Below are 23,124 nucleotides of genomic sequence, written 5' to 3'. Positions count from 1 at the left end.
TGTTCTGGGTATGTGTGTGCACTCATTGTGCATGTGTGTGTTCACTACTTCAGATGGGTTAAATGCATAGAGGAATTTCACAAGTGTGTGATGAATCAATTTTTGTTGTTGTTCTTCTTCTATTTATGCAGCTAATTAATTCTAGACTATACATAAACCTAACCTCTTCCTTAATCTCAGTAATCGAAATGAATACTTGCAGTTCTTTTACTATTTCTTTTGGCTCTTCTGGACAACTTCTTCTTTATGTTTACATAGCCAGACCCTCCACTAAAGACTTTTGAGTAGTTGATGGAGGAGGAGAGCAGAATGGCTACTGTGTCTGTTGTGGTGCATTTGCAGTCTCCGTGTTTGGTTGTTGAACTTCCTGAGGAAGTGATCCTTCTTACTGAAAATGGCAGTTGACTCATGAGCTTTTCTTGGGTGTACCATCCTTCATCTTTGCTGACTGAAGATTAGCATTGAAAATGTGTTCTCACACATTGCTGAAGATGTCCCAAAAGTCACTCCATGTTTTGGTGTAGTAAGAATGCTTGGCATGGTGATGAGAGTCCCAGTGTAGCACTGCAGGATAGCAGCAGGGGTCCATTTGTCTTCAGTAGAGCAGACCATTTCAGACTGTAAAAAGTGTCAAGCATGTTTTGGTTGTGTCCAGTCATTTCTACTTTTTGGACTCATGTAAACTCTGTTTTATCAGATCTGCTTGAAATTTCTTTTATTCCTAATCCTGTTTTTTGCCTGCTTAATGATAACACTGATAATACTCTAAAACAAATTCAATATATAAATTTTTTTTTGCTAGGTTTACATCTGCAAAGAAAACAATTATTAAACACTGGTTTACTCCTGATATTTGTATGAAGTCATTTTGGATCCATAGCCTTATTAGTGTTGTTAATCTTGAACATTCTACTGCATGACTAAATAAAGCTTGACCAGTAACTATAGAAGCCTGGAAAAACTTCTCATCAAATATAATTTTTTGGATGAGACAGTACTGTACACTTGCCAATTTGTACTACTGTACTGTACACTTGCAATTTTTACTGTACAATGCAGTAATAAAGCATAATAATAATAGAACATAAAGCATAAAGCATAATAATAAAGCATCTTCCCAAGTGACGCTGTCCAGGATGCTGAAAGAATAGTTGCTTGCTTTATGCCAGTTCCTCTGTCCTGCTGCTGCCAGTGGTTTACAGTGCTCGCCACCATGTACTGCTTCAGCTGTGTAGGGACTTGGAGCATTATCTTACTTGATAGAGGATCTACTACTGCTTCTGAAGTAACAGATGAGCCAGTGGTATACTGAGCCCAAATGACTTGGAACTCCAAGTCATACCTGAGCTTCTCTATATAATTGAACCTACTTTTTACAACCTTCACTTGAGTGTAGATTTTTTTTTTTTAATTTTGTAACACTGTAGGATTTGGACCATAACTACAGTAAACCTGATATGGGTGTCACTGATTGCTTTTAGGAGCCATGCTGCCTCTAGTTTCAATTCTGTGAGCTGAAGCCCACTGCTGTCAATCCATGAGGAATTGGACAATAGCATCAAAACTGTAAACAATGACTGACACAGTCGCCATTTGACCAGTCCAACTTTGTCCAGTAACCTTTTCAGATGTTCTCCTGTGTACTCTGCAGTCACAGTTGGCTTTTTCAAAAACCGGTAAAGTATGTCACACTTCAAAAAAGGCTTATAGTGCATGCTCGCTGGACATGGCATTATGTGCACTAGACATAGATGATGGTTGAAACTTTGCACATATGGGATTCTCATTCAGCTTTCTCCTGTAATATTTTCTGTACATTGGTTGAGGATCTTTTCTGTGCTCAGGCCTGCTTTTCCCACCACAGAAAAGACCAGGTTTGTCAGACGTAATGCATCACAGTGTTCTGTAGTGGCCATTGCCAGCAGCTTTTTGTGTGTCTCATTATCCATGTCTAGATAGCGGAGCACAATTAACATATTCTTGCAACCAATTCTATCCTTTGTCCTTTCCACCTTCAACATGTACCAGCTATCCCCATTTCCTCAACTATTTCACTGGTCACTATTTCATGCATGAGCGCAGTTATTTTTATTTGAATTTCATGTGATGTGTAGGTAGCATGTTTGGGGATGGCATTAAAGACCTGGGCCAGGGCATTGCTTTTCTTCATCATGTATTCCATCATAGACATAATTAGTCCACACAGATATAAGAAATTCCTTGCCAGTTGCCCATGATTGAGTGTGGAGACCTCATCTCCTGTGGTACTATGAGCACAGTATTGCCTCCAGAGAGCACTGCATTTCAAATATTCCCTGCTAGATGCAAGTTCTGCAAAACCTTTGGTGCTTTCTGTCACAGATGTCCAGTTAGAGAATGCAGTTCAATTAAAGTTTTTGTCACCATTAGCACTAGAGCCAATACTAAACTTCGACATGGAAAGTAAAAGGCAGCATCAGCAACCACTGAATATTCCAGCCACCCCCTTCAATTAAACCACTTCCTGTTAAACAAGCATTTTTGGGTATTGTTAAATATCTGAATTGAGTAGGATTGTGGTGCACCTGGGCTGGCACCACTATCCCAAGATCGACAGGAGCAGTTGAAATGGTGGGGCGGGGGGTGGGGGGGTTAGGGGCTGTAGGCCCAGTTCGACCTTGCTTGCTGCTGGAGTAATGTCTTCTCTGGCTGGTGGAAGTAGCAGATTAAGTTCAGGCTCTGTGCTACTGAGTATTCTGGCCTCGGCTGGGGTCTCTATGGTGTTTTGATTTTTTTCTTACAAAGCCACATTCTCAAATCCAATCTTATTCCTGAACTGCTTTTTGGTTAAGAAAACAAACTCGGCTATGTAATGCAATGGCAAAAGATCAACAAAGTACTTAGCAAGGTAGGTACCTTGAGTGTTAATGATTTTAACTTTTATTATCATATCAAGTTAATAAAACTTAACTTTTATTATCATATCACATACATCATGAGGTTCAAATTTAAGAAATACATTTCTTGGCAATGCACCCTTAACAAACAGCACTGTCCGTGGTTCTGAAATAATAGCACTCTATTTCATAATCATGTTTTAATGCTGTTTGTGCAGTGGGAAAAGAGACTGGATCAGATAACAAGTGTCAAATATTTTATGGTGGAAAACTTCAAAGAATGTGTTTCATTACTGTCATCTCTATGACACTTGCATCTTGGCCAGTGTTGTTTTTATTTATTTTTCTGTAGTGTACAGAAAACTTAAACTGTGTTTTAATGCTGTTTGTGTGTGTGTGTGTGTGTGTGTGGGGTATCACAACATACAACTGAATAAAAAAAGCAAAAAAGCAAAGCCTCCTCTTGTTTTATGGTTAGAATTAGCCAAGGAGGTTGCATTTGGTTACCATACTGACAGTTTGATAGATTGTGCATAATGACATTTAATTGTGCAATTGGCGGGGCTTGTTTCTCTCCTGGGGGCACCCTCCTGTCTGGGATTAGGTCAATGGACTGGGCACTTGGCTAGGAGATGGCCTGGTTCACCGCAGTGAAAGCAAAAACCGTCTTGGTGCTTTTAGTCCCTTTTGGAGCATTGCAAGTGGGTATGGGAGATCTCCATGGGAGTTGGGCACTGGGGAGAAGGTGCACAGACTGGGTCATGCTGTAGTGAGGGTCAGTTACTGAGCAGATGATCCAATCTGATTGACAGGTCAATAAGGGAGTCAAGAGTAGGCTGTTTGTCACAGCAGGTCAGCTCCATGAGCACTTCTCAGTTTAGCCCCTGTCAGAAGGTCACCTTCAGTGCTGGCTTATTCCAGCCACTTCCTGTCACTAGTGTACAGAACTCTAGGGTGTACTCAGGTACTCTCCTATCTCCCTGATGAATAGTGAGTAGTTTTTCACCCACTTCTACCCCCTCAGCCCAGTGGTCAAACACTCACATGAAAAATTGAATGAAACGATCATTTAGGAGGTGGTGTGCTCACCACCATGCTCCCAAACAGCGCTGGTCCATTTCCTAGCCTTGCCAATAAGGAGATTGATGAACTGGGCTATCTTTTGGTCCTGTGTGGCTCCCGTAAGGGTCATGAAGTATAACGACCATTGAAGCAGGAAGCCCTTGTATTCAGAAACCTCTCTGGAGAATTTTTCTGGTCGAAGAGCCATCACAGCTGCACCAGCAGAGGATGAGGGGCATGTCAGGAGGGTTGTGAAACAACAACTGTTATTTGTGACATTCTGGTGTTTAATTCACTTATCATCTGTTGATGTTCTCCGAACAACCATCCCTGAGAATTGAGGTCAGTCTGCTTCACTTCCTCTGCTGCATCCATAGCAGCGAAGTATCCTGTCACAGTGCAGGCACTTACAGATGCAGGCGCAGGGGAGAACAGGTGCATCGCTAACTGGTAACTAAATCGGCAAATGGAAGACGTAGTCAGGTTTGGCCGAGGGTCGGTCGATCAGCAAACAGTATATCAAAAGGCAGGTGAGGAATCAAAGTGAAATAAATGTAATCAAAGTCAAAAAGCACTAGAAGTTGGGCAGAAAGTCAGAAGGCTCAGTATATCCAGGTATGGGACACAGAACGATACTTTGCAGTGAGTGTTTGTGAATGCTGGGCTAATATAGAGTGATGATTAGTGGGATGATGGAAAACAGGTGTACTTCCTGGAATTTAGGAGATGAGGGGTGCTGGGGCATTTGGGAAATGTAGTCCGGAGTGGCCATATTTTGAGACCACTCCAAACTCAGATTTTCAGTGCTATTAATGACAACGTGCATCACAACATGGTTGAGCCTCACAAACAGTCACTTTCACATTCAAAGTCATCTGATTATTGATCACACACCTGGATCTAATCGATCTTTCCATTTGTCCAGATCAGCTACTGCAAAATTGGAGAGGAAAACTCACTGAGAAAGTCAAAATTCATATCACCAGCCCACCTGAATCCATGGAAGTAAGCCAAGTAAGGCTCACTTGTCCTCTCAAGAATGCACCACTGTACTCCCACGAGCAGGTCAAATCACCTTGCTCAGATATGACAAGTCCACCTCAGTACCTATCCAGACAAACATTTGCAATAGATGTGCTGATAAGATGTTCAGTGATTTTGTCTGCTATTTCAGTATTGATGGACCCCATTGTTCTAGGACTCCCCTGATTATCCACCAGCAACCTGAGTCAAAGTGCCTAATGTCATTGTTGCAACCACTTCAGGCAAGTGGTTAAGGCCAAAACAATTGGTCTACTATCTCACTAAAGACTAAAGCCTGTGACTCCTAGTCCCTTGTCTGAGTGAAAGCTTCAGTATCTGATTAACTGGAAGGATATGACCCAGAGGAAAGATGCTAGGTCTCAGCTCAAGGCGTGCTCAATCCCCTCCTCTGTTAATATTTTCATGTGTACACATACACAGTACCAAGTCTCACTCTGGGTATATCTCATGGTGATTCTAGGCTGTAACAATTCCTGTTGTGGGTGGAGCACAGAAGCATGGCAGGCTAGAGTTGATGTTTACACAAACACTTTATTTAGCTTTTCAGCTTTCTTTCACTCACTCACTCACTCACTCACTCACTCACTCACTCACTCAAGTGGTGTGGTCAGGGACAGAGCCCCTTTTCTTTGCTCTCTCTCTCCTTTTATGCTCCCTCCCTGTAACAAACACATACCCCCACACACATTAATTAACAGCAGGTGGAATGACTTAGCCATGTACCTTCCCCGACCCCACCGTCCATTCACAGACTGCTGCTTGGCCATGCCCCCACTGCCACATACCCCCACTGCCCGACTCAGGCCAGGGAGCCGTCCGGCCTGAAGCTGACTCCCCCCCCCCCCGACAGGACAGGAAGTCCACCACCACCATCTGTGCCCCTGGCCTGTGGATCACCTCAAACCTAAATGGCTGGAGGGCTAGATATCAATGGGTGATCCATGCATTGGCATCCTTCATGTGGTGGAGCCACTGGAGGGGCACGTGGTCTGAATAGAGAGTGAAAGGGCACCCCAGTAGGTAGTAGCTGAGGGTGAGGACTGCCCACTTGATGGTGAGACACTCCTTCTTGATTGTGCCATACTTGCTTTCGCACATCGACAGTTTCCGGCTGATGTACAGCATGGGGAGCTCCTTGCCCTCCACCTCCTGGGACAAAACGGCCCCCAGCCCACTGTCTGATGCATCAGTCTGCAAAATAAAGGGGAGCGAGAAGTCAGGGGAGTGTAAAAGTGGCCCCCCACACAGTGCAGCTTTTACCTCAGAGAAGGCCTGTTGGCACTGCTCTGTCCACTGGACCGGATCTGGAGCCCCCTTTTTAGTGAGATCAGTTAGCGGGCTGGTGACATCCGAGTAATTAGGTAGAAACCTATGATAATAGCCAGCCAGCCCCAAGAACCGTCTCACCTCCTTTTTGGTCTTAAACCTCAGGCAGGCTGCAATCGCTGCAATCTTGTTAATTTGGGGATGCACCTGCCCATACCCCAGGTGGAACCCCAGATACCGTACTTCCACCCGCCCAATCACACACTTTTTTGGGTTAGCTGTGAGGCCTGCTTGCCTCAGCGACTTTAGAATGGCCCTCAGGTATTCCAAGTGCTGCAGCCAATCATGACTGTAGATTATTATGTCGTCCAGAGAGGCGGCTGCGTAGGCAACGTGAGGGCGGAGGACCCTGTCTTTAAGCCACTGGATTGTAGTGGGGGCCCCCAAAAAAACAAAAGGGAGCATGACGAATTGGTGTAAACCAAACAGTGTGGAAAAGGCTGTTTTCTCTTGGGATAGAGGAGTCAAGGGGATCTGCCAATATCCCTTTGTTAGATCCAGTGTTGAATAAAAGTGAGCAGCACCTAACTGATCAAGCAACTCATCAATGCGAGGCATTGGGTATGCGTCAAATTTAGACACTGCATTGACCTTTCTATAGTCCACACAGAACCGGACCGACCCTTCCGTCTTGGGAACCAGTCCAAGACTGGGCTGCTCCAGTCACTGTGGGACTCCTTGATTATGCCCATTTTGAGCATGGCCTTGAGTTCATCCCAAACCACCTTTTTCTTGTGTTCGGGCAAGTGGTAAGGGCGGCTACGCACTACCACCCCCGGGGGCGTTTCGATGTGGTGTTCTATGAGGTGGGTACGACCAGGAAGGGGCGAGAACACGTCAGAAAATTCCTTTTGCAACTTGGCTACCTCTGTGAGTTGGGCCAGTGAGAGGTGGTCTCCAAAAGGGGCCGGAGTGGTCAGAGATGTTATCTTTTTCACCTCCGGCCCCAGCTCTGCCTTCTCTGGGACTACTGACGCCAACGCCATGGGGACCCCCTCATTCCAGCATTTTAAAAGGTTGAGGTGGTAGTTTTGCAGTGCCCCGCCCCTATCCATTTACCTCACCTCATAGTCGACATCCCCGACTTGCCGTGTGACCTCAAAGGGCCCTTGCCACTTGGCGACTAATTTAGAATTCGACACGGGCAATAATATGAGCACTTTGTCTCCCGGCCTGAACTCTGTAAGGCGTGTGCCCTGTCATACAGCATTGACGTTCTTGTGCCTGCCGCAAATTCTCCTGGGTTAGGTGCGTGAGGGTGTGGAGTTTTGTGCGCAGGTCAAGAACATACTGGATTTCGTTTTTACTAGGCGAAGGTCCCTCCTCCCAATTTTCCCATAGCACGTCCAGAATGTCACGTGGCTTATGTCCATATAATAATTTAAAGGGAGAAAACCCCATGTAGGCTTGCGGGACCTCTCGTACTGTGAATAACAGGGGCTTGAGCCACTTATCCCAATTATGTGCATCTTCACTTATGAATTTCCGGATTATGTTTTTGAGTGTTTGGTTCAATCACTCTACTAAGCCATCCGTTTGTGGGTGATAGACACTGGTGCGGATAGACTTAATCCCCAGTAACCCATACAGTTCGTGCAGTGTGCATGACATAAACAAGGTGCCTTGGTCTGTCAGGATTTCTTTCAGAATCCTGACCCAGGAGATAAAGTGGAAGAGCGCTTCCACAATACTGTGTGCTGAGATATTGCAGAGAAGCACTGCTTCCGGATATTGTGTTGCAAAGTCCACCAGAACTAAAATAAAGCAATTTCCCCATGCTGACTGATCTACTGGCCTGAATAGATCCATCCCAATTTGCTCAAACAGGGTCTTGATTAGAGGAAGAGGGTGCAATGGCACTTTTGGATTGGCCGCGGGATTTACTAATTGGCATTCACGGCATGCCGCACACCACCGATGGACATCCCCGCAAATCTCTGGCCAATAGAACCAGGCCATTATTTGGGCTAGTGTTTTATCTTGCCCTAATTGTCCAGCCATGGGATTAAAGTTAGCCGCATGGAATACGAGTTCCCGATGGCTCTTTGGGATTAACAACTGGGTTATTCGTTCATTAGTTTGAGTGTTCTGCGTCACTCGGTACAATCTATCTTTAATCCTAGAAAAATAGGGGAAGGTCGGTGTCGCACTTAGCTGAAGAGTTTGACCATCGATTACTCTCACTTGGTCAAATGCATGCTGCAGAGTCTCATCTCATGACTGATCTAATGGGAAATCCCCAAGAGGGGGAGGAGGAGCAGGCTGCTCCTCACTCTGACGCGGTGTTGATGTAGACAGCTCTGTGACAGCTTCTCCAGTCAATGCCACACTGGGATCTTCCCATGACCTACTAGTGCAGGACCCACTATGTATTAAATATTCCATCAGTTTTGTAAACCCCAGCCAATCAGTACCCAAAATCAATGAGTGGGTGAGACGAGGACTAACTGCCGCCTTTATGCATTTGGCCCTGGAATAGAATACGGACAGACACTAAGGGATAATTGTGAACATCCCTGTGCACACACAACACTTTCACCACTTGTGCTCTCCCCAGTGCCTCACCTTGCATTAGGCGTTGGTGAATTGAGGTATGATTACAGCCAGAATCCACCAAAGCGTGATATGTATCCCCTTGAATACTTACCGGTATGCGATACATTCCAGCCTGATCAGGGGCGGTTTCTGGTGCGTCGGGGATCCGGATTACAACTCCCACCTCCCTTGCGGAGCTCTGACTCTGGAGATGCTCCAATTCCTCGCTGCACCAGCACACCAGCCCAGGCTTTCCCTCTGCACTGGTGTTATGGGTGTCACTCCCCTGAGGGGGAGACAACACAGACACGGAAGAGGGAGATGGGAGGACACCATGAATGTGACAGGCCGGCTGGGGAAGAGCTGGCCGCACCTACACGGCAGGGGAACGGGGTGGGGACGGAAATGAGAGATGGGGGAAAGAGAGAAAGAGAGAGAAGAGAAGTGAGGGGAGACGCCTCTTCTGCCTGCCATCGGAGCCGCCTCCATATGGTCCTCCACCAGCTCGATGGCTCGTTCCAGCGACGCCAGACGATGACATTGGACCCATTCTGCCATTCGTTCCAGAAGTCGAGAGATAAACTGTTCCAGTGCCACCAGATCGATGATCTCATTGGCATCGTGGTCTTCTGCCATCAGCCACTGCTGGCAGGCGTCCCGGAGTTGCTGGCCGAATGCAAACGGCCAGCTGACCTCCTCCAATGCCAGTGTCTGGAAGCGCTGGCGATGTTGCTCTAGGGAGTGGTTGAGCTGCTGCAGGATGGCTTTCCTCAGGTCCACATAGACCAGCTGGCTGTCAGCAGGGAGCTGCTGTGCTGCGAGCTGCGCCTCGCCAGTCAGGAGCGGGAGGAGGCGCACCGTGCGCTGCTCCAATGGCCACCCCCACACCTCGGCTGCTTGCTTGAAGAGGGCGAGGAATGCTTCTGGATCGTCCTGCAGTCTCATCTTTATGAGGGTGCAGGCAGCGGTGGCCGACGCCCCTGCTGACATGAGCAGATGCCGGAACACCTGGCGATCTTCCTGCTGGGCCAGCATCAAGGCTTCGAAGCATTGCTCCTGTTCCTTTCAGAGGGTGATCAGCACTTGATGCTGGTTCCACTGGACAGTAGTGAGGGCAAGGATGAGCTATTCGAATGGGGAGGACTCCATGGGGTGGTTCCCTTCTGTGCTCCTGGGTTTCGTCACCACTGTAACAGTTCCTGATGTGGGTGGAGCATAGAAGCACAGCAGGCGAGAGTTGATGTTTACACAAACACTTTATTTACGGTAGCTTTTCAGCTTGCTTTTCAGCTTTCTTTCACTCACTCACTCACTCACTCACTCACTCACTCACTCACTCACTCACTCACTCACACATGCGGTGTGGTCGGGAGAGAGCCCCTTTTCTCTGCTCTCTCTCTCTCCTTTTATGCTCCCTCCCTGTAACTAACACACACACACACACACACACACACACACACACACACACACACATTAATTAACAGCAGGTGGAATGACTTAGCCACTTACCTTTCCTGACTCCACCCTCCATTCACAGATTGTTGCTTGGCCATGCCCCCACTGCCACATAGGCCTTTGTATTTTATGCATGATATCTGATTTAGATCTTGTTTCTTATTTTCTAATTTTGATTCTTGTTTTAGGTTTTTAAAGTCTGTTTGCAAGTTAAAATCTGACCCTAGCTGTCATGTCTGTGTGCGTTCACACTTGGTGCGCCTCACACTGTAACCCACATCCAGACACATTTGCACTCTGTACGCACAGCATGGGTCACAAGGCCTTATCACTATGCACTTGTTCCAGATTAGAAGGCAATCACAGCATGCACATATAAGAAATGTACATGCACACATACTTGGTAAAGTATATGACAGGACCTAGCCTCTGACTATACCAAGCCTATTATTCAGTGTATATACTCTGGTTCTTGACTTTGTTTTGTTTGTTTGGGATCTACCTTTTGTCTTACCTCTGATGTTCTGTTTGTACCTCGTATTACCCTTGCCTGTTTCCTGACTCTGTCTTCACCTGATGTTTTTGTATTGTTTGCATATCTGTTATAAATAAACTCTTCCTGTGATTACATCCGTTTTTGGCCACCTTTACTGACACAAGACAGTTTTTTGAAGGTGATGATGATGGGATAATAATAATAATAATAATAATAATAATAGGGCGGCATGGTGGTGTAGTGGTTAGCGCTGTCGCCTCACAGCAAGAAGGTCTGGGTTCAAGCCCCGTGGCCGGCGAGGGCCTTTCTGTGTGGAGTTTGCATGTTCTCCCCGTGTCCGCGTGGGTTTCCTCCAGGTGCTCCGGTTTCCCCCACAGTCCAAAGACATGCAGGTTAGGTTAACTGGTGACTCTAATTTGACCGTAGGTGTGAATGTGAGTGTGAATGGTTGTCTGTGTCTATGTGTCAGCCCTGTGATGACCTGGCGACTTGTCCAGGGTTTACCCCGCCTTTTGCCCGTAGTCAGCTGGGATAGGCTCCAGCTTGCCTGCGACCCTGTAGAACAGGATAAAGCGGCTAGAGATAATGATGATAATGAAAGGTTCAAAGTGCTTATTGTCATATGCACAGTAAGGACATGTTCACTTGCACAATGAAATTTTTAGTTTGCTGTCCACCATGAATGCCAATAATAAATAAATAGGCAGAAGAAGTAATTACACAGTAAGGCAATATAGTGCAAAAATAAAAGCAAATAAAAGCAAAAGCAACAAAAACAAACACCCAGTGTAGTACAAAATAAAGGTTAAATGTAGTGCAAAATAGGTAGTGTAATACAAAAATAAGGCAATGATCAGATGTAGCTACAGAAGGGCAGTTATGTGCAAATGTGCAAACAATGTAACCAGATGTAAACAGTCAAGAAAACAGCAGCAAAATGGCAGTAATGTGAAAATATGTGCAAACAATGTAATCAGATGTAAACTGTCAAGGAAACAGCAGCAAAATGGCAGTAATGTGCAAATATGTGCAAACAATGTAATCAGATGTAAACTGTCAAGGAACAGCAGCAAAAAGGGCAGTAATGTGCTGTGGCAGTGGAGTCGTGGTCAAGCGTCAGCCTGTGAATGGAGAGTGGAGTCAGGGAAGGTAAGTGGTAGAATCACTGCACCTGATGGGAATTAACCAGTGTTTGTGTGTCTTCCCCAGTGACCGCGCCCTATAGGAGGAGAGGTAGAGCAGAGGAAAGGAGCTCTCCCCCAACCAGAACATTTGTGTGCGTGCATGGGTGCCTGGGAGAGTGAATGGTTGCAAAACTGAAAAGCTACAAATAAAGTGGTTTTTGAGAACTCAGTTCTGGCCTGGGGGCAGCACGGTGGTGTAGTGGTTAGCACTGTTGCCTCACAGCAAGAAGGTCCGGGTTCAAGCCCCGTGGCCGGCGAGGGCCTTTCTGTGTGGAGTTTGCATGTTCTCCCCATGTCCGCATGGGTTTCCTCCAGGTGCTCCGGTTTCCCCCACAGTCCAAAGACATGCAGGTTAGGTTAACTGGTGACTCTAAATTGACCGTGAGTGTGAATGGTTGTCTGTGTCTATGTGCCAGCCCTGTGATGACCTGGCGACTTGTCCAGGGTGTACCCCGCCTTTCGCCCATAGTCAGCTGGGATAGGCTCCAGCTTGCCTGTGACCCTGTAGAACAGGATAAAGCGGCTAGAGATAATGAGATGAGATGAGTTCTGGCCTGCTGTGCTTCTGTGCTCCACCCACCTGGTCTGATTCTACAGTGGTGCGTGAGTGTGTGGAGTTTGGCACGCAGGTTGATAACGTATTGAATTTCATTTTTACTGGTTGAAGGTCCCTCCTCCCGATTTTCACATAGCACATCCAGAATGCCACGTGGCTTATGCCCGTATAATAATTTGAATGGGGAGAACCCCGTGGAGGCTTGCGGGACCTATCGCACTGCGAATAACAGGGGCTCAAGCCATTTATCCCAGTTGCATGCATCTTCGCTTACAAATTTCCTAATTATGTTCTTGAGGGTGTGATTAAACCATTCGACTAAGCCATCTGCTTGTGGGTGATAAACACTGGTGCGGATAGGCTTAATTCCCAGTAACCCATACAGTTCTTGCAGTGTGCATGACATAAACATAGTGCCTTGATCAGTCAGAATCTCTTTGGGGATTCCGACTCGGGAGATGATGTGGAAGAATGCTTCTGCAATACTACGTGCTGAGATATTGCGAAGAGGCACTGCTTCCGGAAATCGCGTTGCATAGTCCACCAAAACTAAAATAAAGTGATATCCTCATGCTGACTGATCTAATGGCCCGACGAGATCCATCCCAATTCTTTTGAACAGGGTCTCAATTAATGGCAGAGGGCGCAAAGGCACTTTTGGAATGGCCACGGGATTTACTCACTGGCATTCGTGGCATGCTGTACACCACCTACCATACGGACATCGCCGCAAATCCCTGGCCAATAAAACCAGGCCATTATTCAGGCTAGTGTCTTATCCTGCCCTAAGTGTCCGACCATGGGATTAAAGTGAGCTGCCTGGAATATAAATTCCCGGCGGCTCTTTGGGATTAAAAGCTGTGTTATTGGTTCCTTAGTCTGAGTGCCCTGCGTCACTCAGTATAATCTATCCTTAATAATGGAAAAATAGGGGAAGGACAGTGTGGCATTTGGCTGGAGAGTTTGAGCATCGATTACTCTCACTAAAAAGGGAGCACCAGATCCGGTCCAGTGGATGGAGCAATGCCAGCGGGCTTTCTCTGAGGTAAAGGCTGCACTGTGTGGGGGGCCACTGTTACATTCCCCTGACTTTTCTCTCCCCTTTATTTTGCAGATGGACATGTTGGACAGAGGGCTGGGGGCTGTTCTGTCCCAGGAGGTGGAGGGGGAGGAACGTCCTGTGCTGTATATCAGCCGGAAGCTGTTGGTGCACGAGGGCAGGTACAGCATAATAGAAAAGGAATGCCTCGCCATCAAGTGGGTGGTCCTCGCCCTCTGCTACGACCTGCTGGGGCACCCTTTCACCCTCTGTTTGGACCACGCGCCCCTGCAGTGGATCCACCACATGAAGGATGCCAATGTGCGGATCATCTGTTGGTATCTGGTACTCCAGCCATTTAAATTTGAGGTGGTCCACAGGCCAGGGGGACAAATGGTCGTGGTGCATTTCCTCTCTCGTCGGGGGGGGAGTCGGCTGCAGGCCGGACAGCTCCCCGGCTTGAGTCGGGCAGTGGGGGTATGTGGCAGCGGGGGCATGGTCAAGCGTCAGTCTGTGAATGGAGGGCGGAGTCAGGGAAAGTAAGTGGTAGAATCACTGCACCTGATGGGAATTAACCTGTGTTTGTGTGTCTTCCCCAGTGACCGCGCCCTATAAGAGGAGAGGGAGAGCAGAGGAAGGGAGCTTTCCCCCAACCAGAACACTTGTGTGTATGCGTGGGTGCCTGGGAAAGTGAATGGTTGTAAAGCTGAAAAGCTAAAAATAAAGTCGTTTTTGAGAACTCAGTTCTGGCCTGCCATACTTCTGTGCTCCACCCACCTGGTCTGATTCTACAAGTGCAAACAAATGTAAACAGATGTAAACAGTCAAGGACAGTTTACAGGGAGGTAATCCATGGTTATAGACTCCTGTCAGCTGTTCAGGAGTCTGATGGCAGTGGGAAAGAAAGAGTTCTTTAGTCTGACAGTCTTACATTTCAGACTTCTGTACCTCCGGCCTGAGGGTAGAAGTGTGAACAGTTCGTGCTGGGGGTGGGTGGGGGTCTTTGAGGATGGAGGCAGTTCTCCTGTGGACTCTGCAGTAGTAGATGCTCTGAAGAGAGGGCAGTGGAGTTTTGGTGATCCTCTCAGCAGTCTTCACCACCCTCTGCAGGCATTTGCGGTCCATTGCTATAGTGCTGCCATAGCACACAGTGATACAGTTGGTCAGGATGCTCTCAATCATGCAGCTGTAAAAGTTGCTGAGGATCTTGGGTGACATACCAAACTTCCTCAGCCTCCTCAGAAAGTACAGCCACTGTTGAGCCTTCCTAACCAGCTGTGTGGTGTTAAGTGTCCATGTGAGGTCCTCACTGATGTGAACACCCAGGCATTTGAAGCTGCTCACCCTCTCCACCTCAAGCTCTTGGATGAACAGTGGCCGATGAGGTCTCCTCTCCTTCCTCATGTCCACTATCATCTCCTTTGTCTTGTCCATGTTGAGGGTGAGGTTGTTGTCTTCACACCATGACACCAGACTGGCCACCTCCCTCCTGTAGGCCGTTTCGTCACTGCCAGTGATGTGTCCTATCACTTCGGTGTCGTCCACAAACTTCAGGATGATGTTGTCCTTGTGGGAGGTGACACAGTCATGGGTGAACAGAGTGCAGAGGATGGGGCTGAGGACACATCCCTGTGGGGTGCCAATGTTTGTGATGATGCTGGATGAAGTCCTATTACCAATCCTGACAGTCTGGGGCCTGCCAGTCAGGAAGTCAATGAGCCAGTCACAGAGGGTGGGGTGCAAATGAAGTGTGGACAGTTTATGGATGAGTTTGTGAGGGATGACGGTGTTGAAGGCAGAGCTGTAGTCAACAAAGAGCATCCTGATGTAAGAATCTTTGTTTTCCAGGTGGGAGAGGGCATAATGAAGGGCAGCAGCAATGGCATCTGAGGTGGACCAGTTGGGCCTGTAGGTATACTGCAGGGGGTCCAGGGTTTCTGGTATGCTGTTCTGAATGTGGGCCAGTACCACTCTCTCAAAGCACTTTGAGATGATTGGAGTGAGTGCTATCGGCCTGTAATCATTCAGGAAGGTGGGTGGGCTCTTCTTGGGAAGAGGGACGATGGCTGTGGTCTTGAAGCAGGAGGGAACGATGCTCTGGCTGAGGGAAAGGTTGAAGATGGTGGTGAAAACATCAGCCAGCTCATTGGCACATACTCTGAGGGCCCGCCCAGGGATGTTGTCTGGTCCTGCTGCCTTCCTGGGGTTGATCCTCCTCAGAGCTTTGTGTACTTGGCCTGATGAAACTGTTGGGTGGTCCATGTGTGTGTGCGCACGCCTCCTCTCTGTGCTGTAGCTGGTGGTCTCAGAGCAGGTGTAGTGACATTATATTTCTTATCTTCAAATTAAAGACTGAGTCAATAATCACACCAAGGTCACTGACTGCTGCACATGATGTAACTGAAAGGCGATCCAGAGTGCATCCAGCATGGAATATCCTTTACACATTCCTCAACTTTATTAAGCTGGTGTCTTTCATCTAGCTTGCTGAAACTTACAACTGTGTGTATCAGCACAACAGTGGAAGCTAATACCATGTTTACAAATAATTTTATCCAGAGGTAGTGTATATATATATATATATATATATATATATATAAAATCAGTGGGTCTAAAACATAACCTAGCAGAACACCAAACATACCTTAGATACATCATCATTTACATCTACAAACAGATAATAATCAGTCAAATAAATTCTGAGCCAGGAGAGGGCTGTTCCCTTAACTCCAACAACATTTTGTAGTCTATCAAGGAGAATAGTAGTGTCAAAAGCTGCACTAAGTTCAAACAACCAAAGCAAAGACCCATGACCCTGATCAGAGCCCAGTGGTAGGTCATTTTCTGAGTTGAAACAAAGATAATCATCAAATTGAGCTAACTTGCATTTTCAAGGCAGCAGGTGAACTTGCATTTCCAAGTTAAGGGCCCGGTCACACCGCCCGAACTTTGCTGGAGCATTCCTTGAACGGTAGGGAGGGGGGGCCGAATTTCGACAACGCTCGTCACCGCGCACAAAATGGGAAAAAAATCGAAAACATGGGCGTTGGCTTAGCAGTGCACTGCTGAAGCCGGTGTTGCTTTAGCGTTGGTTTAGCGGTAGCGAGCGTTGGTTTAGCGGTGACGCGAGCGTTGGTATAGCGGCGTTCTGCGCATGCGGGCTTTGGCTCGGCGGGGGTAGCTGCTTCAACGCCCGACACCATTCCAGCAACCCCGTGTCTGCTCGTAAAATGCTTACAACCGCTCCACCGAAGTTTGTGCAACGTTTAATCGCCGCCCGGGCAACGCTGGCGAAGCAGCGGTGGTCCAGCATTCAAGATTTCTGTGTTGGCCTAGCGGACCCAAGCGTCCACGAACTTGCGTCTAGCGGTGCCAAACTTTGACTGGGCGTTGGTGGAGTGGGGGTGAACTTTGCCGGGGCGGAAAATTGCCCCCTCCTCACCGCTCGCAATATTTTGTGCAGCTCAAAACTTTCGGAGCGGTAGGAGGGCCCCTCGAGAAACATCAGCGGTGGCCGAGCGTATACGGCGTTGCTTTAACGGGGGCCAACTTTTGTTAAACGGTGGTGAACGGTTACGAGCGGTGATGAATTTTTTTCACCGCTCCAGGAACGCTCCAGCAACGTTCGGGAGGTGTGACCGGGCCCTAAACCAATTTGAATTTTTTTTACAGTGAGAGTGTACAGAACAGCTTTCAAGAACATCACCTCTAATGTTTTAGCTAATATTAGATGATAAAATATGGGTAAAGCCTTCACAAGTTTTTGTTGATAAAAAAGATTTGTATAGTAATTTATTTCACATAATTATTCAGATGATCATGAAGACTAAATCAGTAAATCAGGTATTCTGCTTATTGTGCATTGTAGGTCCAACCATACTGCACAACATGACTATAACTAGATATCAGTGGCAGCTGGTAGTCTTTCAAACAGGGGAGGCTGGTCGGTTACGATATTTCCAGATTTTAAAAGAAAAAAGAAAAAACACATCAATTTTGCCCATACTCTTGCCTCTGATCTGGCTGATTGTTGGCAGGGTCACAAACTGTGAAATAACAGGTTCTTTTGGCCCATTAGCCTACTGTCCAATATACATGATGGTGGCATTGGGGGGGTATATTTTAACATTTTATATTTTAAAATTGTGGCATGTTGTTTAAAAATTGATCATTATTGAAAGCAGCTCTTTGTCAGGAACCTCAGCAGTAACAGCAGAGTGTTCTGGAATAGGCACAAGCACTGACCTTGGGGAGCCAAACATAGAGCTGGGTGCCACACATTTCATTCAATGACACTTTCCCTATATTTTACTTATTTTGATTGAGAAATGTTTTATTGACAATTTTGATAACCCTTCACTTTTAATCCAGGTCTGTAGTGTGAAATGTTCTCGGCTGTGTTTTTGTTTAAAAATGTTTTCCAAATTGTAGCTGTGTTTAATTCATATCCAGAAAAATATATATTCCAATATAATATATTCAGCATAAACATTTTAAATAGATTCTATATTTTTGGTCCATCCATGACATATTACTAAAGTAGCCTATTTACTGTTGTTGATGTGGGTCACTTGCTGTTAGCCAATTCACTTTCTCGTACCAGGAGAGCTGAAAGGAACAAGTATAGACCCTTTTCAGTCACGTGACCTTTGTAAACGCGACCACCATTTTGGACATGTAGTGGACTTCGGCTCGAATCAGTTTGAATGCGAGGAAGGCGACAAACGGAGAACATGCAAGAAAAAGGAGTGAGATGCAGAAAACACCTTCACTATCCAGCGACGTAGGGCATTTACAGGGCGAGCAGAGGGAGAGGTATTTGCAAAAATTGAGGTTAGCAGGCTTAGAGAACGACGTTTACCTGCTTCCACCAGGATTGTTCACTGACGTACGGAAGTACACGAAGCCCTCATCTTTACCTGACTTCGGCCCACATGATCTGTATACCTATGTCGTTAAAAACCCATCGCCATACACATACACGCCAACGTCCGAGGTTCCGGAGCGCGCTCCGGCTTGCTCCCGGAGTGCTCCGGCTGAGGTTCCCCTCAAATTAAGCAGCGCGCGCCGGCTTGCTCACGGAGTGCTCCGGCCGAGGTTCCCCTCAAATTAAGCAGCGCGTGCCGGCTTGCTCACGGAGTGCTCCGGCCGAGGTTCCCCTCAAATTAAGCAGCGCGCGCCGGCTTGCTCCAGGAGTGCTCCGGCCGAGGTTCCCCTCAAATTAAGCAGTGCGCGCCGGCTTGCTCCAGGAGTGCTCCGGCCGAGGTCACGGAGCGCGCTCCGGCTTGCTCCGGAGCAAGCCGGAACGCGCTGCTTAATTTGAGGGGAACTTCGGCCGGAGGGTGCTCCGGAACCTCGGCCGGAGCACTCCGGGAGCAAGCCGGCGCGCGCTGCTTAATTTGAGGGGAACCTCGGCCGGAGCACTCCGGGAGCAAGCCGGAGCGCGCTCTGGAACCTCGGACGTTGGCTCCAGCAGCTATTTATACTGGATCCGGTGTAAATAGCTGCCGGATCATAATTACAGTAAACTAGTAAATACAGTAAAGGAAAAACTTGAGACTGAAAGGTTTTAACAGTCATCCAAATGACTGAACGTAAACATTGCTACAGTAACATACCAGCTACTTGTTGACATTAGCTAGTCAACAATAGCTACTACAGAAGAACAAAGAGGTTACAATGGGTTATTTTAACCTATTTGGTTACACACTCGCAACCACAGAATGTTAACAGCAATGTAATGCCTTTTCTGGCTAATTTTATTCATCTTACCTCCAACAAAGTGGTCACTACACAAGCGTTGGTATGCCGCTATCCATCTTCTCCGTCGGTCAGCATCTACCGGGATCCGATAAAATGATAACCCTTGCCTTGTTTGTTGATGGTTACTACATCCAGGTGCACAACAATATAGTGGCATGATGGAAGTCTTGCTGAAAATAAAAACTTTCTTTGCTGCCGTTCCTCAATGTTGGCTGTGGTAAACTACTGGTAGTACATGTCCAAAATGGCGGCCGCGTTTGTCGTGACGTCACGTGAAAAGGGTCCATAGACGAGTTCACAAACACGGCAACGCGCAAGGAGTTGTGGGAAAGGTCAAAGGTTAAGGCCTCATAAACGAGCGGAAGTAGCGCACGTCAACAATGGCGGAGGCTACAGGCTCGCTGTGGGGACACTGTTGTGTTGTCAATTGCCACAATGGATGTTGACTGCTTGAACAGTGGATGCGAGAAGACTGTAGTGTACATTTAAGTGAGTGTATACAGAAAAAATTATGTGAATCCAAGCACACAGTTTAACACAAAAGTTCGTTTATATTCCGACCTTGTCAGCTGTCAGATTCATGTTCATGGACCCGCCTTGATTTTCACTCTCGCCGATAATCATTGTCTGTATATACAACAGTATTATCTTGATTTTTATGTGCCTTAAAATGTAAAATGTTGGTTGTAATAAAAATCTGACAAGTTTCTGTGACTGTAGTTCTTACACCAGCAATGACTACTACTAGTCCCAAAATGATGGAAGCCTTGTAATTTATATTACATTTTAATTTTTAAATTTCACAGATTTCACAAAATGAAAAGTAAATGGACACAAAAATGAAACATCCTTGTCTACTATTAAATATACTAAGCAAAGAATAATGCATTTCACATATTCCCACTACCTTTTGGTTAACAGGAGTAGATGTTGATCAATCATATTTTTGTTTTAATGAATTAAAAATTTTGCAAGTAATATTTTTACTTCAGTTTACTACATATAATACATGGTTAAATACATAAAACACTAACATTACTAGTACAGCTTAATACATGATAAAGTAATACTAAATGGTATAAAAACACTGAAGTTCTGATGAACTATTGATAAGTATTAACAAAAGACCTGCATACGAGAAGTTCACCAGTAACATTACAATTTAACAATCTGAGCAATTTGAACACAACCAGTCATTATCAAGACAGCAAACATCAAAGCCCACCCCCCCCCCCCAATGATACCACTTATAGCACTGATCACATCCTACGCTATTGTCATCATTTTCTGTTATGTCCCCACTGTCCTTTCGGGTTTTTCTTCGCCTGGTCTTTTTGGCTGCTGGTTTGTTCCTGCCTTTCGGTGGAGAGTCAGGTTTGGGCAAAGTTGATATAGCAAGGTCAGCAGTTGAGGCAGCAGGCTGAGGGTCAGATGTACCTGAAATACATGACTGATGAGTATAGCAAATGATACTAGTACTGATACAATAAAACAGATGACTGTAATCTGGTAGGCAGCACGACTTATATTATTTCTCCGTGTCAGATATTGAACTATAACTATGAGTCATTGACCTGTCAAAAACTGCAGTGGGCGTGGCAGTATCACCGGGTACATACCTCGATTTTTCTTCGTCTTCCTTGGACGTTACAGGCTGGATTTTCAAAATATCTGTGGCATATGCAAGCGCTCTTAACTCTTCTACCCCCATGGTAGTTGGCAATCCCTGTTCTCTCATATGCCTCTGCAATTCTGCCTTCTTCCATAAGGCGTATTTGCTAAGGTTTGGCTTGTTTGCCGCCATGTTTTCATCTCCGATGAGGCCTCGACCTTTGACCCCTGTGCATGCGCGGCGATATGTGTGAACTGGTCTATTATTCCCTACCTTTTTCACCAAGTCAATTTGAGGCATTGGTCTACCCTGCTCTTTAATTTTAATTTTTTCCTCGAAAGGAAGACTGGCAAATGGCTTCGCCAAAATTAAATCAGCAATGCTTGGCATCCGTGCGCAGCTTTCTTGCTAGCTGACTAGCCCCCTCAAGTTCAAGTTCAGTCACTCAAATAAACGAAATTTCTGGAACTAAGATAGCAAACTTGACAACACTATATTTACACTTTATTTACAATGAAAATATATACAAACTAAAAAAGCTGGTAGAAACTGTATGTAATGAATGAAATCGAAATGTAAGCTGATCTCTTACAATACACCACAGCACTTGCGAATCCGCATGGGACTGAACTGAAATTCACCGCTGCCTGTCTATATTTGAAATGAGCTGTCAATCAAAGAAAATATCCAGCCGCTTTCACCAATCACCAGTCTCCTCACGGAAAGCTTTGCCATGTCCCTCCCACTGTGAGGCTGGGAGTCCATGGGGTGGGCGTTTTCGCAGTATTTGTCCAATAACCGTCTTGCATTTTGATATTGAAAAGCGCATAGCTCCCAAATGCCATTGAAGTCCACTGAGGCTGGGAGTCCATGGGACTCTGTGGGCGGGCGTTTTCGCAGTATTTGTCCAATAATCGTCTCGCATTTTGATATTGAAAAGCGCATACAGTAGCTCCCAAATGCCATTGAAGTCCACTGAGGCTGGGCTGCATCGCGCTGTCACGAGGGGGAAAAACTCACACACACATTAGGCGAACTGGGGAAAGTTATAACGGAATGATTTCGCACTATAGTTGGGTTGAGCACATATATTTCTATGATTCTGGATCTGAAATAGCATTGTTATAAGGTCGGCTATAACATAAGCCTAGCGCAATTCATCCTACACGATGTTCGTCATTTTTAGAGGAGGCTGAGCCTCCCTCGTTGTCTTAGAGCAATCGCCCGTGCTAGATATAGTTTCTCATTTGTCAGTGCAGTTCATAAATATGTTTTTGGTCACAATTCTCCATTCATTAACAAGACTGAAATTTATTTCAGGCCAGAAGCATAAGATTAATTAATTGAATGAATTAAATGAACATTTGAATGTGGAACACATGGTGCTGTAGATGTTTTGCACCACTGACAGACCCTCACTCATGATTCCATCTTCCTTTTCCTTCCATTTTCTGTTCTTTCTGCAGCTTGTAAACGAAAAGAGCAAGATCAGCTGAAGGAACGCAGTACAGTCCCTAAAAAGCAGCGTCTTGTGTTCACTGACCTGCAGCGACGCACACTTATTGCCATCTTCAAAGAGAATAAGCGACCCAGCAAAGAAATGCAGCTGACTATTGCACAACAGCTTGGCCTAGAACTCAGCACAGTGAACAACTTCTTCATGAATGCCCGGCGTCGCTGCACTAACCGTTGGCATAATGAGCACCAGCAAGGCCATGGAAGCAGCCCTGGGCCATCTGGAATGTCCACTGACAATTTTTCCAAAGCCTGAGGAGAATGGCTTCCTCCGAGGTGGCACCAAAGTCCTTCAGACATCATACATATTGTGCCATGCATATTGCTTCCAACAATCAGCAAGACTTCTCATCAGTGCAATCTTTAAGCAGGACAACAGGCAAAAATCAGTCACGTGTGTGCCTGAATTGAGTTGGAGTATTCAAAAGAGGCCTTTTGGACCCTCAGTAGCCTCCTTACAGCAACAATGGACCACAAGTAACAGACGGGTGTGTACACAAACAGGCCAAGGTTAAACATGTACACTACCGTTCAAAAGTTTGGGGTCACCCAGACAATTTTGTGTTTTCCATGAAAAGTCACACTTTTATTTACCACCATAAGTTGTAAAATGAATAGAAAATATAGTCAAGACATTTTTCTGGCCATTTTGAGCATTTAA

General features: G+C 46.2%; 1 protein-coding gene across 1 annotated transcript in view; it reads left to right on the top strand.

Annotated features, from left to right (window-relative positions):
- The window catches only part of onecut3a (one cut homeobox 3a), a 35,761-nt gene extending 13,042 nt beyond the window's left edge, over positions 1-22,719 (top strand). Inside the window, exon 2 of the mRNA XM_060940626.1 lies at positions 22,415-22,719. Within this exon, the coding sequence (XP_060796609.1) occupies positions 22,415-22,719 (305 nt within the window). The remainder of the gene's footprint in view (positions 1-22,414) is intronic.
- The last annotated feature ends 405 nt before the right edge of the window (positions 22,720-23,124 follow it).

This window comes from Neoarius graeffei, chromosome 15, assembly GCF_027579695.1.
Source record: "Neoarius graeffei isolate fNeoGra1 chromosome 15, fNeoGra1.pri, whole genome shotgun sequence".
In the NCBI taxonomy this organism is placed as follows: Eukaryota; Metazoa; Chordata; class Actinopteri; order Siluriformes; family Ariidae; genus Neoarius; species Neoarius graeffei.
This window is presented reverse-complemented; position numbering and strand designations above follow the sequence as displayed.